At 41.3% G+C, this 19,531-nt stretch overlaps 1 protein-coding gene across 9 annotated transcripts in view; it reads left to right on the forward strand.

Moving 5' to 3' along the window:
* The window catches only part of kiaa1217 (KIAA1217 ortholog), a 110,177-nt gene that overhangs the window by 20,194 nt on the left and 70,452 nt on the right, over nucleotides 1-19,531 (forward strand). For 5 of the 9 annotated variants that reach the window (XM_086190771.1, XM_086190772.1, XM_086190774.1 and 2 more), the window contains exon 1: nucleotides 459-1,749. The exons of 1 other annotated variant lie outside the window; for it this stretch is intronic. In XM_086190771.1, coding sequence (XP_086046897.1) covers nucleotides 1,419-1,749 — 331 coding nt within the window. In that variant the 5' untranslated portion in view covers nucleotides 459-1,418. Of the gene's footprint in view, nucleotides 1-456; nucleotides 1,750-19,531 lie in introns of those variants that run through there. 3 more of the 9 variants (XM_086190777.1, XM_086190780.1, XM_086190781.1) reach the window with 3 other exon arrangements.

The raw sequence follows: 19,531 nt of genomic DNA on the forward strand, positions 1-19,531 counted from the left end.
TGGTTTTTATTTCTGTCTAAAACAAAAAAAAAAGAAAAAAATTCCCTAAGGGTTGAGAGTTGTTTTGCCTTTGCTGCGTCTACCCCACCAACATCGATTCATGTTTTGCGATGATCACTGTGCGGCGTAGAGTAATTGTGCTTGGGTCAGGAATTTGTTCCAAGCAATTTGTCAAAGGAGGAATAGGAATGCTTTTGTCTCATGAAAGGAGATGAGTGTTGTGTGTTGTTGTTGGGTTTTTTTTCAGGACAGGAAGAAGAGAAATGCCTGATCTCTCCTTCTTTGCTGTTTCTCTCAGCAACTTCTGCTCTCCCTCCCTTTTTTTTTCTTGTCACAGCTGATGTTTTTTGGTGCAGCAGATCAGAACAGCTCCACTGTGTGTCTCTTGCATACACCCACTCACACACACACCACACACACACAAACACACACACAAACACACACAGGCGAACTCTCCTGCTTTGCGCTTTTTAATTCTCTGTAAATTCCACCAGTGAGTGAAGGGCTCAGTGTGTTGTTAATGTGCATGTGTGCATTCCTGCCTGTAACATGTGAGTGCAAACTGGAGGGACAAGAGACGGAGGGAGAGGACAAGATGATGGGAGAGAGGAAAGACGAGAGGGTGAACAGGACGGGATGAATGAACCAAAGTGTCGCTCTGAGCGGTCGGCTGATGACACGAAGCGTTGCGTACACATCTGGAACAGCTTGAGCAGCTGCACCTGAAGAAGAAGAAGAGGAAGGAGGTTCCTTTGCCGGCAGTTTCTCTTTCACCCCTGTGCTCTTTATTATTTTTTTTTTCTGTTGCAGTCTTAAAATCTCTTGTGGAGCGCTGGAATGGTTACCCGCTGAGCATGAGCAAAATGGAACGAGTGAACCAAAGCGAATAAAAAGAGGAGGCACAAGAGGACACTTACATGGGAAAATTATTAGGCATGAGGTAGGAGAGACAAGTTGACAATCACATTAAGTGAAGGAAGGAAAAGAGGGATACGGAAGAGGTAGAGAGGGGATTAAAAAGCCGGAATGCGCTGACACTGGAGACCTGAGTTTCTGTTAGCGTTTGTCACAGCACGTCCTGTCACTCCACAGGTTTATCCACACAATTGACCAACTTGCTTGCACGCACACTCACACTTGAGTTTGCTTAGGAGTGTGACCCCAGGAGGCCCCCCCAGGAGAAGAGAGCACCTTCCAAGGAGCTATTAATCCCCCACCCCCCTCACCTACAGCTCGGCTTCCCAAAAGTGCCCTCCCTCCCTTCCTCTGGCCTCTCAGCCCTACCTGCACCAGTCACAACACGCTGGAGCTGAAGAGTCATCGAGTCACTGAGAGCTGAGAAACCCTGGCTCACCCACAGGACACAGCTGCAGTCACACTGGCTGAGAAAGAGCTTTACTGATCCGTTGATCTACAGGATGTCAAAAGCCTCCAGGCTTGCCCGGCCCCCCTCAGCCGGGGCTGGATCCAAGCTGCCTTCCCCCAGGAAGGAATGCCCTGGCACGGCCGCTGTGGCCAGCCGAGCCCGGGTGGTGAGTGTGGGGGAAAAGCTGATGAGGGCAGGTAATGACAGCATCTCGACCAGACAGAAATCTTTAACAGCCACTGCACCACGGGACAAAGTACAGAACGAGACCCAGATTGAGACCCAGGCCTCAGGTGAGAGGGTCCAGAATATGGAGTCAAACCCTCCTAAGAGCAGAATCAGCCCACCTAAAGCCTCGAGTCAGCAGCAAGGCTCTGTGCACAGTAAGTAAGGAACCAAAAATCCTAATCTCAATGCCAGTTTGTTTCTAATAATCTTGCTTTGTACATTTTAAATAATCTGTGAGATTAAATTCTTGCATAGATTTGTTTTGGACTTCAGTTTACATTACATTGCCTCCCTTATACTCATCTTTGACGTTTGTTTTGTGCATCTTTGCACCTCTATTTGTCGGTCAGTTTACTATTTAGGGGATTAGGCTTTTTCTGTGTTTTGTGTAATTCTATCTTTTTATGTTGTGTTGTGTTTGGATTAGGCCCACCTATCTGGTATCTTCAATCTTCCCTGTGGGAAAGGATGCATTTATCAAGCATCTATTTTCAGGCCCTGCTTTGGTAGGAACCCGCTGTCGAGAAATTAAACATGACCCCTAGGCACTTTCATGCTGGAGGAAATATTTCATAGTTCTAGGAAGGTTTGGATGAGGAATGCCTGTGGGATCACTGTTTCTATCCCACTGCTTGTGTCTCTGCGGGGTGCAGATTAAGAAATGGTGGGGCCAGGAGGTTTTGAGGAAAGTGGTCTTATCATTCCCTTTTGGCCCTCTCACCAGATTCCCAACTCTGCAGGGCGTCAGCTTTCATGGTTTTTGTCAGGTCATAGTAATCTCACACTTTGAATGATAGTGCAGGAGAAAGAGTTTGACTCCGTACAAGATGTTAGAAAAAGGTATGTTGGTCTGATTTGAACTTGGCTTTTCAAAGTCGGACTAACATATCACAAATTAAATCAAATTTCCTGGCGTTTATGCTCTTCAGTCTGACTTAAACTGGCCTGGCAGCACATGTTCTGTAGGACTCGAAGAGGTTTTTAACCTGGAGGACAAGCAGCAAACAGTCAAGGGTGGGCATCATCATGGCAGGCGAAAACTTTTATGGTCTTTGAATTTGAGTCCGGTGTTCTTCAGGGACGCCCTTGAAGTGGGCGTACACCCATCAATAGATCGATTCTTCCCCGTTCACGCACAACGGGATGATAGAAGTCCGATGAACAGCCTAAACGAACTCCAGCTCACCTTCAACTGTGCGTTTGAACCCTTAACTGTTGTTAAGAGTCTGATTGACACAACAACTTTGTCTTTTCAACATCGATGGAAATATTTCCTGTCAGTCACTCTTGAAATGTTCTTGACTGTTCAGCGTGTTCTCAAAGGCAGTTTGGAGTTGAGGGTGGGGGGGTGCAGGTGGGTTTAAGTGTGGGGTAGATGTAGATGTAGTCTGAATTAAGTAAGAGAGTGACAGAAGGAGGTCAGGAATGTGAGCAGGGCATGCTGGGAAATCAACAGGTCTCGAGTTGTGTGTGTGTGTGTGTGTGTGTGTGTGTGTGTGTGTGTGTGTGTGTGTGCGTGCGTGCGTGTGTGTGCGCGTGCGTGCGTGCGTGTGTGTGAGAATCCCTCCCCACAGTAAAGACAGGTTGTGGGTTATAAGGGGGGCAGGTTTGTACTGGAAACCAGATGTTCTTGCCTGTGTGACTTTCAGCCTCCTCTTCATACAAATAAAAGGGACTGTGTCTCTTTGTGAGGGTCAGTTGATTCTAAATGAAACCTCAAAAACTTTTACATTTTTTTTTAATGTAATGTTAAATTTTTGATTTAACATAACCTTTTCTTACACAATCCAGCTTTTGTCTTCACGTGTCCTCCTTCGCTTATCGCTTTTCTTTGTCTCACTTCCCCTCCAACTCTCGCGTCCCTCCGCGGCTTTCATTCCTTTTTCTTCCCCTCTCATTTGTGTTTTGACAGGACTTATTGAAGGACGCCACTCCCGCCCCGAACACACATTCATGTAACGATCATCAAAAAGAATAAATGAACTGTGTGTATTCTCAGCCTTTCACTTCCCCACATCCCTATCTCTCTTGTGGAGACAGCCTGTTCACTTCTTGTTATAGACAGTAACTTACAACCTACATAGAAAACCCACTTCTCCAGCAGTCCATTACATTTGAGACTCCCTCCAGAAACTAGACACACAGTTGAATGATTCCACATTCCTTTGATATAACACTTTACTTTTACACGACGTGTCACTTTGGGACTTTGGGTTGCAGAAAGCTATGCACTGCATAATTATTTAGAATTCAAGGCCACCACCAAATATAATCATTCTCCACATCAACGTATGGCTTGTTGTGCATAAACAAGACTGTGCGTGAATCTCTGAAGGTAATGCCAGTTTCACAGGGTGTGATGGCAGCTGAAGTACAGGCCCACAGGGTCATACAGAGCTGATATACACAGTGCTGACAGACAATAAACGTGTGTGACAGGTGACATTTCCACTGTGTGAAAGCTTCAGAGTTGACTGCTGCTCGCCAAAGGGCCCAATTTCAGCCTTAAAGTGGCAGCCCCCCACCCCCCCACCCCAAAAGAGCAGAATGGACACATTTCACATTTTCTGTCCAGAGGAAGTATAAGTAGTGTGTCAAGAACAGATTCAAGTTCAGCTCTCCCTTTTCAAACTGTGACATCCCACAGCTCCTCAAAAACAGACTCATATTACCAGCACTTCATTCCAAGATCTTTATGAATTTTATTGACAAATTATCAGCTCTCATTCACATCAGTTACACACCAAACATACCTAAATGTGTCCAACATTAACCCCTGTAAGATACCGTAGAGCATGAAATACATTATTTATATTATTATATATATTTTTTGTATTTTCCCGCAGCATGTCTCTTTTGTCGTCACTCGTCGTGCAGCACAAACTGATAATTTTGTCCGATTTAAAAACCCCTCTGCTGATGTGAAGCTGTATATTTCCAGTGTATTTCAGACGTATTTAACCAAGTTTGTACTGGGAAGAGTTGTTGTGTTTTTTGAGAAATGACTCGACTTCCTCTGCCAAAGAGATTCTCTGATCAGCGCCATGTGTTTGTCAGTGGTAAAATCTCAAAATTGAAATGTGAAATTCATTGACAAACCATCTCTTGGAGATGAATCTGGAATTCCTGCACGAATGTTGATGATGCTAAGCAGAAGTATCCGCTCTCCATCACCTTTTCCCTCTGTAAGAGAAAGAGTGTGTCATATCTCCTCTAAACAGTTTGACTTTCAGGCTTTTTCTTGACTTTCCATCATTGAGATCCTAGCTCATGAGCACCAGCATAGACAGCTGTTCATGACCAACTGAGAAAAGTTAGGAAAAAAAACTGTCAGATAAGCAGTCTGGAATGACTTTTGCTGATAATAACCCATTTTTGTGCCCCATTTTCGATCATTGTTATCTCCAAACCTCTTAAATTCTGTTCTGGTCGTGTCAGCTGAAAGTATTACAGCTGCGGTATAATAAAACGGGTTTGTTGATACTGTGCCCCATCATGCAGGGATTTGTTCTCTAGATGTTCTTGAGATAAAGTCATAGCCCAACGTCTTGGATGACCCCACCTTTTGGTGATTGAGATGGTGAGTCAGTAAAGGAAAGTGAGATGGAGGTAGCACTTGTGTGATGGCGGTGCTGTTGTTGTTGTTCGCCTGATAACAAGGATTTGTTACCATGCCAGTATTAACAGAGTTGCTTCAACATGTTGTCAAGTGTTTATGAAGACATCGCAGTGTTTCTGTTTGCACTCGCTGTCAATCTAGCCGCGTTCTGCATCACTGACTGACCTTTTTTTTTTTTTTTTTTTTTTTTTTAAATCAGCTTAGTGTAATGGAATGAGTTTTAGGATTGGGATGTGATCACCCCTCTCTTTGACATTGAAGCCAAGAGTTAGGATTACATTTATTGCAGCTTCCTGCGTCTTCTTTGACAAGACTACAAGAATTATTAAGAGTACAAAAACACAGATTTAGTTCAAAATCCTCTTAAAATCTCTTTAAATAACCTTTGAATGATCTGCTGCAGAAATCGAACGCTCGGTTTGTTACATATTACATGTCGTATCAGTCTGTTTAGTCCCAAGTTATTCCAGAGAGTTCCAGAGTGTATTATTCAAACTGTCCTTTTTTTATGTAGCTAACAAATTAAAGCCCCCAAGTTCCCATTCAGATTGAGCAAATCAAATCAGTTCACACCTTTACGGCTGTAAGTCTTCTGAAAAGAACTTCAGCTGCCACTGATTAAATGGTAAGAGGGAGGAGAGTCCAAGCTAAACACGAAACATCATCTTGAACAGTAGCAAGTGGTTGTAACACGCAGTCTCCATGTGTTACATCATATAGATGCTTTCTTCTTAACGCCAGAAGGAAGCAAGTCACAATTCCTCGAACTTCCTGTTCAAAATGGGGGTGGGGGGGCGTGCATAGTTCTGTTGTTGATCCTGCAGTCAAGAACATTTTTTAAGCAATATTTGGAAGTCCTGCAAAAATAAAGGAAATGCAAAGTAGACTCGCTTCCATCAACTGGTGTGGAGTGAATACAGTGGGCTGTGCAGTGCTTTTTCATCAGAGGATAGCGGTAGGTTTACGTATGGCTGTGACGGAGAAGAAGAAGAAGTCATCTTGGCTACTTGTTGGCAAAAAGTAATGGAAAGAAGTCTTGAGGAATTACTTTCAGAACTAAAAACTTCCTAATGACAAGTTCGTCTCCCACATTGTTATCATTTGTTCTTCTTTTTTATGGCAAAAACCATCTCAAGCAAGCAGAATTGTGTATTTTTGAATTTTCTAATGCTTCAAAACAGGTATCAAAAGTTGATGTAATCCTGACTGATATTTTTGTGTGAAAGGGAGACAGCAACACACTCGATACTGTTATGTTTCATGTCCCTCCTTCTGCAATCTAAAATCAAATACTGGTACAACATTATTGTAGGGTTTTTTTGGGGGTGGGAGTATTTTTTATTTTTTTTTCTCTACTGTACATGATCAAAGTTGTTTGTGGGTTGTTTTAATATGGAAATCTCTGTATCAAAGGGTTCAGGTGTTTCTTGGCTGTGGGAGATAACTCACCTTTGCCCCCCTCGTCTTGTCAATAAATCCCTCGTTACTGAGGAAAAGTCTGGTGAGTCATTAGAGGCGTGAGAGTAGGTGAGTTAATGGTGCGTTCATGGACCTGGGGGTCTGTGTTTCAGAAACCAGTGGACGTGACTCATCCCTCAAACAGAAACAGACAATAATCGGGCCACTGAGCAAGAAGAAAGAGCTTTGGTTGTGGGACTACTCGTGTGTGTGTGTGTGTGTGTGTGTGTGTGCGTGTGTGTGCGTGCGTGCGTGCGCGAGTGTGTGTTGTAAATCCCTTTGTTTGGTCTGGTGTGTTTTTCTTCTGGGGTGTAGCCCGGGGCATTGTTATTGTTTCCTGGTTCCTGGGGTTTGAGCTGGTCTTACAGAGAGACATCAGAGGTGACTGGCTCATCCTCTTATCAAATTAAAATGAAAACCAAATCTTTTAAGGCCAACATGAAATCAGATTGTAAAGTCCGACATGTGTTACCTTCACCAAGAAGGTTGTGGTTTTATTGTTGAAGTTTGTATGTCTGTCAGCAGGATTATGCAAAAACTGTGGATTTTTTTGATGGAGGGGGTCGGAGAATCAGCCAAGGAATACATCTATGGGCACATCCACACCTTTATTTTTTGTTCTGCTTTCTGTAACATTCATTGCATTTTCACAAATGTATCACAAAGTGTTGATATGAAAACATTCGGGCATTAACATGATGAAATCCATTATTGTGTAGGGTTTATGTGTGGATAATCTCCCACGGGGGTCTGTGCTCCCCAAATACCGATCTGGTTAGCCAATGCATTACTCACAATTTCCTGCTAGTTTGGCTTGATTCTTCAGACGAGGTTTTCAAAGCAAAGACTGCAAATGTGGCATAAAATTCCTTCAAGCCAGACATCTTACAACTAGATTGTTCTTCCAATTGAATGTAGTGCGTGCGTGTGTGTGTGTGTGTGTGTGTGTGTGTGTGTGTGAGTGAGAGCGCGTTCTGACCCAAAGCATAAATGTGGTTAATTCACTGGGTTGAGGGCTGCAAGCGGATGCAAGGCCTCCCTCAGGGTTTCCTCTCAGTGAGTCGACAGAGAAATCAATATGTCTCCACCTCCCCCTTTGGCCTGCAGGCAAACGTGTGTGTGTGTGTGTGTGTGTGTGGGTGGGTGTTTGTTGGTTTTTCTGTTTCTGTGTGGGAGTGAGTGAAAGTACACACAATCGACTGTTGTTTCCGGATTTTCTAATCATATCCGTCATTAATGTTGCATGAATTTTTAGTCAGGTACCCAAATATGATTATCAAGAAAACAGTAACTGGGTAAAGGTGCTAGAATCCTACACAGTTGATAGAAATAAGAGAGGAGATTCCTCTAGAACTGAGTTTAAGATTAAATCGAAATTAAAGATAAAAGAATGAGCTTTTTCTCAAGAGAATGTTTGATTTTACTTGCTTTTGGGGGAACTAAATTAGCTGGCCAAAGACCACTAAACCATCTACAACACATCAGATTTTACTGTACCTATTTTTTTTTCACCACAAACAAACTAATAAAACCACTATGTACATGAGAGTGGAAACAAGACGGTTAGCAGTTAGCTTAGCATAAAGATTGTAGTTAGAGGGGAAGTTGCAGCTCTTGGGAATGCTCCGCACTACCTTTAAAGTTTAACACATACCTTAAACATTCACTGAAATAGAAAAACACATATATATATTAAAAAAAAAGGTGTAGAGGCGGTGTGGTGTTATTATATCTTAACAAGCAGCTAGCGCCCAGGCTTTATGCTAAGCTACTTTATCTTAATCTCAGCTTGAAAGAAAATGTGTGTTTTCCAAACTGCTGAGCTATAACTTGAAATAAAACAGTGTTTCAAATGTACGATATGATCCTGCTAGCTGTCTTAACTTACCCTATGAACCCATGATCCCTCATGAGTGAGCTACCTCTGCCAGTACTGGACCATCTGCATGTGATGCGGCTTCAACAACATGCTAAATTTATGCCTAAATTCAAGCGTAGAAATTTCCAATGCTTGAAATCACCAGTGTCGCTATCTTAAGCTGCTACTTTTTTTGCTGCATCTTAACCAGAATGGAATTTGCCATTCCCTCCAAGAACTGACTTTCCTTCCATGAATTGTTACTTTGTTTAGATGGTGAGAGTTTGAGAAAGTTTGAATCCACGATCGGGCGGGTTCAAGACCTACTGACCTTGAGCTGATGCTTGTGGTTAATTGTTGTCACATCGATCCAATTCAATCACAGAGAATCACATTCTTCCTTCAGTTTTTTAGCATGTTCCAATGGAACTGTGTCCCTCCTGTAGCCTGTTTATAGCACTTAGAACACCATTTTACACTTTGAAATTCCCCTTTATTTTGCTGAGTCATTTGCAGAGTCATTGTTTTCAACATAAACCGGATATCTCTCAAGTCGGTTGTGTGATATCCTGCATATTTCACTTTTCAGTTGTGTACCGTAGTGCATGAATTGTATTTTAAATTGCCTTTTTTTTTAGGCCATAATCTGCAAATATATGCTGAAAATAAAGACTGAAAATAAACTGGGAGTTTATAAATTGTGGCTCCCTTGTGTCGTAGCCAAGGTTCTGGCTCGTAAACGTGATTGATGATGCACACCCTGTGATACGAGTGCTGAGCAGGATGAGGCAGCATTAAATCTCACTGATGTAAAGGCCTTAAGGGCGAACACTTGAGGCTGGCTCAAACTTTGTGCATATATTTTTTAAAGTTTACTTTCTTTTCATTTTCAGTAGCTTTGTGGCATTTCTTGATCAGAGTGAAAGAGTGTTGACATGCTCGGAGGGATATACATGTAAAGAACGTGATAGCAGGGATGAGATTAATTCACTTGGGTGGAAGTCTTAAATTTTAACCGTCAAGTGTCAAGCAAATCCCGTCATTCTTTCACGGGCAAGCCAAGTCACTGAATTTGTTCAATTATTTAACGATAGCTACCTCATTTACCTTTTTTTAACTTATATTGACCCCATTTTAAAATCATATTTACTTTATTTACCTTCTCTGTAAGATATTTAATTCATAAACTCCGTTAACTTTACATATTTTTGCTTAATTAACCGTCTAAAACTTGTATTTATTCAATTTTAAAGCCATGTTTACTGAATTTACTCCATTATTAACCCAGATTTACTTCATGTACCATTTTTAACCCACATTTACTTTACTTAATGTATATTTATATAATTTACCCTAATCAGGAAGAATTTTACTCAATTTACTCTTCCAAAAATTTACTCCATTGTAAACCTACAATTACTTATTTACCCAATTTTACCCCAGATATACTTAATTTACTGGTTGTTTTTATTTGTATTTGATCCATTTGAAAGCCATGGTTGCTTATTTAACTTGATATCATTTTAAGTTGAGAGGACCAAAAAAATCTATTTTTACAGCAGGTCATGTGAAGCCACTGATCATTATGTAATTGTGTGTTACCTTTTTGAATCAAACCACTGAAATCACCCACGTGTGGCGAGATGATTAACACACACGTGGCTACGGAGGGGAAAGTTTCCACACCTGTAAATGTGTGTGTGCCGTGAGGAAAGAAAAAGAAATGTGGAGGGGGGGGGGGGGGGGGAAGTGAACTTTATAATTCAGGAAAACTGTATAAAGAAGATGTTAAAAATGCCCATCAATAGTTTTCAAACTCTGGTAAAGAAGTGGAAAATTGGGGGTTCTGTTGACAACAAAAAACTGTCAGAAAAACATAGATTTCAACCAAAATTACAGGAAAATCAGTGGGGATGCTCAAGAAAAACCTCAGCTGAAATGCAGGGGCTTATCTGCAAAATGTAGTGGTGGGACTGTTTTAAGATGCTCAATAAAGAATGCTTTTGAACAAAAAACTTTAGAGCTGCTAGTAAAAAAAAAAAAAGTCATTACTGCTCCAACGCAACAAAAGTGCTTGGTTACAATATCCCAGACAGCACCTATACAGGCCTCAGCTGGAGGGATGAGGCCGATGTCACTGTCATTATGTTTGGAGACGAGTCAATAAGACCTTTGAGGGCAGAGTCCCCGTCCCTACAGGGAAGAATGGAGGTGAATCTATGGGACGATGATCCATAACACAAGGTTCAGTTGACCCAAGGGTGGTTTCAGGTCTACAGGACCATGAGGTTGTGTTGAAGGCAAGACCATCTAAACCGGGACCAAGTAATGACCGACTGGTGTGGACTGAGACGAGACCAATGCGATAAGAGGTCGAGACCAAGATCAAGATTGAGATCAAGACCGGGTGAGACTGTGACAAGACCAGCACTTCAAATAGGTCAAAACCAAGACCAGACCGGGTGAGACTGAGACAAGACCAGCACTTCAAATAGGTCAAAACCAAGACCAGACCGGGTGAGACTGTGACAAGACCAGCACTTCAAATAGTTCAAAACCAAGACCAGACCGGGTGAGACTGAGACAAGACCAGCACTTCAAATACTTCAAAACCAAGACCAGACCGGGTGAGACTGTGACAAGACCAGCACTTCAAATAGTTCAAAACCAAGACCAGACCGGGTGAGACTGTGACAAGACCAGCACTTCAAATAGTTCAAAACCAAGACCAGACCGGGTGAGACTGTGACAAGACCAGCACTTCAAATAGTTCAAAACCAAGACCAGACCGGGTTAGACTGTGACAAGACCAGCACTTCAAATAGTTCAAAACCAAGACCAGACCGGGTGAGACTGAGACAAGACCAGCACTTCAAATAGTTCAAAACAAAGACCAGACCGGGTGAGACTGTGACAAGACCAGCACTTCAAATAGTTCAAAACCAAGACCAGACCGGGTGAGACTGAGACAAGACCAGCACTTCAAATAGTTCAAAACAAAGACCAGACCGGGTGAGACTGTGACAAGACCAGCACTTCAAATAGTTCAAAACCAAGACCAGACCGGGTGAGACTGAGACTTTTGTTGTTGTGTTTTTTGTTTTTTTTTTCATTTTTGTGTATGAAATCATAATGATTTTTGTATCTGAATGTAATTACGGACGAATTAGCAAACGTCTTCCTCCCAGCTTCCTCTAGTGACGTGTGAGTAGGGGTGAGGGGGAGGGAGGGGTGTGTGTGGAGGGGGGGCACTTATTGACAGTAAAGATCCTAGCTGCGTTCAGAAGTAACTCGTCAAGTCATTGGTTGTCTCTGGAGCAGAGGATTATTTTTATATGTATCCAATCAAATCATACACTTCCAGTATTGCCACAGTTGTGGTCTTGACATAAAATCTCTAGTCCACTAGGTTTAAGACCAAGACCTTTTAAAAAAAATAAAAAAATAAAGATCCAAGACTGGTCTTGAGTACCCCCACACTCCTTAGAGAGTTAATAAAATAATATAAGACTCACCCACAAGGAGCCTAATAGGCCTTATTAGATGCTAACGAACCAACGGTGTGCCTTATTATTTTTTTTTTTAGCTTTTTTTTGCCTCATAACTCAAATTTTCTTGTAAGAATGTGACAGAATGTACATATTCTGCAGCGCATGCACGTTTGGGAGCAGAACTGAAAGTGATATGGAGAAAAAAATTCCTGCAGCTGTATTTATTTATGTTGTTATGGTGATTATATCTACCTCCTCTACAGTATGTTTCCCATCAGCATGTAAGCTTTTTCACACCAAAAAAAACACATAAAAAAAAACCTGCAATTGCTGCTATACATTGATCATAAATAGACAGCTGGCACATAGGGAGCATTTCTTGGCGAAGGACTGCAAGACACGACAAGACAAGTAAATTGTGTTGCCTTGAGGCAAAGAGAAGTATGTCAACTCAGTCAGTGTTCAACAACAAATCTAGATGACTTTTATTTGCAGAGGCAAACTGCTCCAGTTTCTCCAAAGACTCTGTAGCTTGTTTGTGCTTTTGTGTTTGGAGATGGATGTTAGGAGCGGAGTGGAACCTCTAAATGTGGATGAGCCGTGTTGCTGAAGGCGTTACATAGTAACTGGATGATAATGACCAGAATCTTCATTACTTGAACACCACAAATATTTCTGCCAGTGGGGCAACATGAACAGATAGTGTCAAATGGCGGGATTTGGTTAAGCTGGTCTCCTCACCAACAAGAGGCTAAAGGACGAGTGTTCACGATCTAGTGACATCTTGTGGTGAAGTCGCTGATTGCATCGCCCTATCTTAACTTTCTTTTGGCAGAACCTACAGTAACCTACAACTTCCCACAACGCAAAATGCTCAGTAAGCACAGACAACCTTTTTTTTTTTTTTTTTTTAATTGAAACAAATAAACAGATCCACTTAAATTAATCTCTGCAGGTAAATTAATTTGATTTGTTTGCTAAATTTACTAAATAATAATTACTAAATAATAAGTTTTGTTTTTTTTTTAAAAAAAGGGAGCACTAAAAAAATGACAATAAGCCAAAACTGAGCAATAAAACACCCAGATATTAATTTTTCGAGTGAAGAATGATTTGGTGAAAAAGTCATGATGGGATTATTGTGTAGAGTATGTCAATCACGATGTAATCCACTCGCTTGGTCATGATTAAAAATGTTTACAAATTACTGACAAACAGAAATGCGTATTCCACAACTTAAACATTCAAAATTAAAGTAGCATTAAAAAAATTGAAAAACAAACAGTATTTTACCAAATTAGATAAACAGAAACTGCCAAAACATATCTATGTCGAACATAAAAAGTAAGCAATTTTTGCAAAATTTGAGCAGATTTGTTCAAAGTAATTATTGCAGGATCTTTTGTCTGTTTTTTGATGGTCCAAGTGCATATGCTAACTTTGCAACTAACTTTGTGAGTGACTCTTTTACAAGAGGATCTGCTTCATATGTGGTAATAAATAAATAAATAAATAAATAAATTCTAAGCTAATGAAAACATTGATTTTTAGTTTCTGGTGACTATGAGAACATATGCATCCTAAATTCTACACAATGTACCTTTAAAGTAAACCTGTCCCATGCATATTAATTAGAAAGAGTTATTACCTTGAGAAGCAGCTGGATTCACATGATCACAAGAAGAGAAAAATATATAGGATTTCATCATGATTCTCCAAAATCGACCACAAAGTGCAAAAAGTGTCTGTACATAAAGGCTGCAGAGCTGACAAGACAAATATTACCTATCAGATGGGAAATGTGGGTGAACCGAAATTAATTGAGTCAATTTTAAAATTGTTCTGTCGTTGCCAACAGAACAGAAAGACAGACATTGTGCTGTAATTGGCATGTGCCCAGCAGGGAGCCTCAGCCTGTCACATTTAACATAATGACTGTCAGTTATTGAGAAGAGCGTCACCCTGCCCTGGAGCCGTTAAGAACACTGTGACCCGCGTTCAGTGAATTACAGATTCCCGTCTGCATGTGTTCTCTCTGATGTAAGAAAATTGGGAGAAACATGTTCCTGCATTTCATTTATTTTTCTGACTTTGCCAATTCACTGCCGCCCTTTGCCTTTAATTCAACAGCTAATAATATGTTTACATCTCTGTAAATAATTTTTTTGAAAGTATTGACAGGAAACTTTCTCTACAGTGGATACACAAGGCTGTGGTAACTAAAAAGGATGTACTGTACTTAGCGCAACTGGAAATAAAACTTCCTGGCCACATTTTAAATCTCTCATCTTTAGCACCACTTCCTCCTCTCACCACTTTATATAATTAGGCCTCACAACTCCTAGTTTAATTCTCTGGCAACAGTAAAAGTGTGGTGAGTTTCTTTCTCTCCTTTATTGCAGGAGTGGTTGGCATGTAGCGCCCCCAGCTGTACAGCTAATAGGATTTCAGGTTGATCTTGATTCACTTCTCATGCATTTATGTTTGATTGCACATTTGTTCATGTTGATCCCCTCAAAAGGAACTTGTTCGTTGCATTCTTTCAGTATTAAACACCAGAAACACTGAATCAGTCATCAAGTGAACCCCTCCCCCTCCCACTTCTTAAATCTGGGGATTTTCGCAAGGGAAGGTAATACATTTTGGCTGTGTGATGAAGTCATTGGTAAGACATGCATACTTCTCAGCTTAAGCGGCTGAGTTGACGCAGCGTTTCAGCTCGGCTGTCTCGCTGAGCTGCAGGGACAGGAATGATTTTGGGGGGGTGGGGGGTTTCTGCTGAACTGATGTTCACAGCTGCAGGTTTAATACTTCAAAGAAAACTGAGGGGATGCTCTTGAGAACTTCTTCGTTTTATATATATATATATATATATATATATATATATATATATATATACATATATATATATATATATATATATATATATATATATATATATATACACACACACACACATTTAAAATAAAAAAGTGCAGTTGAAGCCAGAAACATAGGAAGGAACAGTTGTCTGTGTAGGTTCTCATTCTTCCAGGTCATCGTAGATCGAAGCGAAGTAAAATCTGGTCAACTGGACGTAAGTTTATCTTGAAGACGTTTCACCTCTCATCCGAGAGGCTTCTTCAGTTCTAGTGAAGAGTGTGGAAACTCCAGCTTATAAACCTATGTGGGAGTGGTCAGTGCTATTGTGGTGGAAACGACCCTCCCGAGACTCACCTGGCCTCCCCAAACGACAGGAACAGCCATAATTGAGCATTCAACCTTATGACAAGGCAAAAATCTTAATCCTTTTATTATTCCAAATAAACCATGAGATTACACTTTAAACGAGATTATGTTTGCTGCGCTAAACTCAATTGTAGCAGCCGTTGCGGTCGGTTGATAACCGTGCAGGACACCGTGTTGATGGGGCGTCAGATAACTCTCACCCAACATGCCTTCTTCTCATCGTTGATGGTATGAATCAAATATGATGATGTGGGAGCCAGACCAGTATTAATTTAATTTTGTTTCATGGAAAGCCTCCTAGCAACAAATGGTATCAAGATAAATGATGTTGAAGGTGGTTATCGTCTATCCTGGGTGACAGGTGAGAAGTGTATCACCTTCGCGTGTTTATTTCAGCTTATATCAGTTGTTATTGGTTGCTTTCATTGACTGTATTCCGTCATCGACATTAATCACCATCTGCACTTTTCGGTTGTGTCACATGTCAGCGGCGACTGAAGCTGCTGTTACGTGATTGGTGGTTTGGATTTGTTTCATGCATTCATGGCAGTTTACATGTACTTCATTTGATGAGTCATACAGTCGTCTCACTTCCCTTGATGAAGCTTTTATTTTGCTACTTTTTTTAATACAGAGAGTTTGTGGTCATTCTGCGACTATGTGGATTTTTTGTGATGTCACTTTGCAGCTCCCCACAGACTCAAAGCTGTAGCGCCCCCCGCTGGTCATGTTTCATCCCTTCCTTAAAGCTGCGCCAGACTTTCTTAGGGTCTTTCTTTCCTTCTCTCCTCCAAAGACTGTTTTCATCTCGGTGAACATAAAACACAGAATTTCATCATGAGAGAGTACAAAACATTTGCTACTGCATTTGTGTTTTTAACCTTTATTGGAGAAATTGTTTGTCTACTCCACACCCATTTGTCTTCTTTTCACATATCACATGCTTTTTTAAAAAAAGTGAAGTTGATTTCATTAAATGTCGCTCGTTGACAAAAGAAAGTGATATAGGTGTCTGTAATGAGAAAGCAGCTCAAACCTCCTCCCCTCCTGCTCTTTTTACACTCTCATCCAGGGAGAATATTCATTATAATCAGGACCAAATGTTTCTCAATGCTGCATATTTCATAACACATTTGGTTGTTGTTGAATGATCCCCTGAATGCCTTTGACAGGCTAGCAGCCAGCTAGCATCTCTCATATCAATGGAAATAAGTCGAGAGGAGCTACGTGGCTGATTGAGGCCTGCACACGACAGCTGGCGGTGAACATGATGTGCAATCATCAATTATTCATTGTTTCCAGAGTACCAATAAAAAGCGCATTTATCGATCGACAAACGACTTATATCTTAACAGCTCTTTATATTCAAATTCCAAACAAGATTAGCATAATAAATACTTTGAAATGTAGCGCCGCAGCAAGACGGAAAAGCCCCGCTTATGGAGAGAGAGAGCATCTTTTTTACATTACATGAAACATTTGATAAATATTTTAAGGTCATTATTTCTGTTCATTCTAAATGCATTATATTCAGACCAGTAATTCTTAGGAGGCACACAAAGGCGCTCAAGTGCACTTGTGGAGGAAACACAATTAAGCTAAATACATTTTATAGCTCTATAAATCTGATTAGGAGCCACGTTGCTATGAGAGAAACAAACAAACATGGATTTACGGTTATTGTTTGCTGGGATGCGCTTGCAGTAATATGAATGTGTGAAAGGTGGATGTGAGGAAAGTTTTTGTTTGTTTATTTTCCTGGTGGTTTCTTTTACTGTTCCTCTTTTCTGAGTGAAGACCTGCTGCATCATGGGACCGATGATAGGATCAGAAACGTTTCAGGTTCAGGACAAGAGGGCATTGACTTTCCTCAGAGAGCGTATCACGCTGCTTGCTTCACGTGGAAACATACAATAGTACACACACACACACACACACACACACACACACACACACGAAATGTCGCAATGCAGCCAAAACATCATTGGCGGAAACTAAAAGTTGCACAAGAGGTCAGGCAGCGTTTGAAAACAGCCGGGTAGTGCCTGAGACATCCCTCTGTTTAGGATGAGGCTACTGGGGGGAAAAGGAAGAAAAAACCCAAACAAAACTACTTGATTTTTTCAGCGTTTGCTAGTTAATGTGGCATTTCCAGTTGAAAATGTTCTAAAAAAGCACAGTCGGTCATGTCGTGTCATGTGGCATCAATCAGATCCTTCAAAATAACTGTTGGACTCCCATCACCAGCTGCTGCTGGAGCCTGGCTGCCTCCCAGCTGCTCTGGATCACTTCAGGTCTAACAGTGGAGGGTGATATCAGCCCTATTTAACCTAGATAGTGAAATATGGAAGAAACCTGTTGCTCATCAGTCAGAAGCTGCAGCGTTTGTTTTTTTTTTCCACATTTATACCAATCAATCATAACAACAAAGGAGATCAGGAACTGAGGAAACGCCATTGTTAAGAAATTGCAATGAAGAAAACGCCAGAAAAGGATTAAAATAACTTGATGGAATAGCAAAAAAAGTAACAAAAAATTACATAAAATCTAACATAAATAAAATGACTACAAGTTTTTAAAGGATTTAAATGTACCTGAGTAAAAGCTACATTACGAGTAAAACAAGCAAGAAGAACATGTGAGTGAAATATGGAAATGGAAAAGAATACAGTTTGCTTTTAAATGTGTCAGATTATCTCAGGTTTTGTTGCAAACTTTTTGAGATTTACACTTTTAATTTGTCAGATCACCAACTGGGAACCTGATACCTTGCACGAGTACCTATCTGCAGACCATGAGGGCAGATATCTTAACCTCTACCAATTCAACTGAAAGGCAGTCACGTGACCTCCACAGTGGGGAGGTTAGGAGTTTACCCCAGAACTTTTTTTTTTTAAATCATCGCCAAATACAATCTCGAAAACAACAGCTCGAAGAAAGCTGCCACGGAAGTCACGTGACTTCCTGTCAACAACACAGGCAGGTGTCCACTACACTGTCTGCCAGAGGCCGACTGACACGATTCAAAGACAGAGTGGAGCAAACAATGTAGCAGCGCTGCCAATGACACTAAACCACGGGGCAAGCAACTGTTGCTGAGGAGAAGAAATTGTGTTTTCTGTCTCTGTCTCTCTGTCTCTCTCCTGTCCAAGATTTTAAAATGAACTGAAGTCCAAGATGATGTCAAAAATGACCTCAAGGCACCGCCTGTCCCTCGTGGAGCTGGAGAGTGAACTGACCCATACATTTGATAAAGCAGAAGTCTAGACGAACAAAGCCGGGGCTGATGTTTCTGGTCTGACCCCGCTCTGAGCCCCTGCTTTATTACGCCGCAACGCCTTAGTCGACCCAGTCCTCCTCGCTATTCTCTTATTTGTGTCTCATTTCTGAGACGTCTGACTGCTAGACCAGAATGATACACTCAACTTCTCTTGAGGACAGAATCTGTCGCTGCCAATTTTCACGGTTGCTGACACTTGTATTCCTGCATGTGTGTGTGTTTCTACTCAGAGACAACAGCCAGGCAGTCATGTGACCCTCTGACCCTGTGTACTGTATTCTCTGGATGAGTTATGTCTCATTGTTCTGTCCTGACACTCCGGTGGTGGGCCAAAGGACTGTCAAACTGGCCTCATAGTGCCACATTTACTTACCCAACCTGGGTCTGATCTCACACCTCTCACTTCACATTCTCATTACGTCAGGCTCTTATTAATTTATTTAATCAATAGCTGTTGAAGTGCTCCTCCTCACAAATCTATAATGGCAGGCCGATTCACCGAGCTGCTGGGTCATGTGACCAGCTGTCTGTCTGATGTGTTTGTGGGGTTTACCGTGTCTGATTTGCATGGTCATCATCCTGCTAGAGTCATTAACTCTGTAAAGTTTTTTTTTTTGTGCTAAGATTACTTTCCGTGAAGACTTCTTGGGAGTGTTCGCCGCTGACTCAGAGATCAGAGTCGGCCAGTGGCTCCATTGTTGCCATCAGCTTAACTTTCCGTCCTCTCTGAGAAAATGTCTAAAACTGGCTTTGGATGATTTGAGGCTAAATATATGTAAATGACAGAGTGGTCTACAGGCTAGAGTGGGATCTGGGTGGATGGAAGCCAGGGCCTTTAGTGCTTTTGATGCCTTTTTTTTTTATTATTTTTTGCTCCCTCTGTGCAGTTTGGTTTAAAGATGCCCTGCAAACCTAATAAAGAGCAAGCGAGACAGTAAGAGTGAAGTTCTGGGTATTACAGTTAAAAAGGCTCAAACTTCTGCAGTACTGTTGTTTTTGATTC

The sequence above is a fragment of the Aulostomus chinensis genome, chromosome 21 (genome assembly GCF_037954235.1).
Source record: "Aulostomus chinensis isolate RoL2024-O1b breed Wild chromosome 21, RoL_Achi_v1.0, whole genome shotgun sequence".
Taxonomy (NCBI): domain Eukaryota; kingdom Metazoa; phylum Chordata; class Actinopteri; order Syngnathiformes; family Aulostomidae; genus Aulostomus; species Aulostomus chinensis.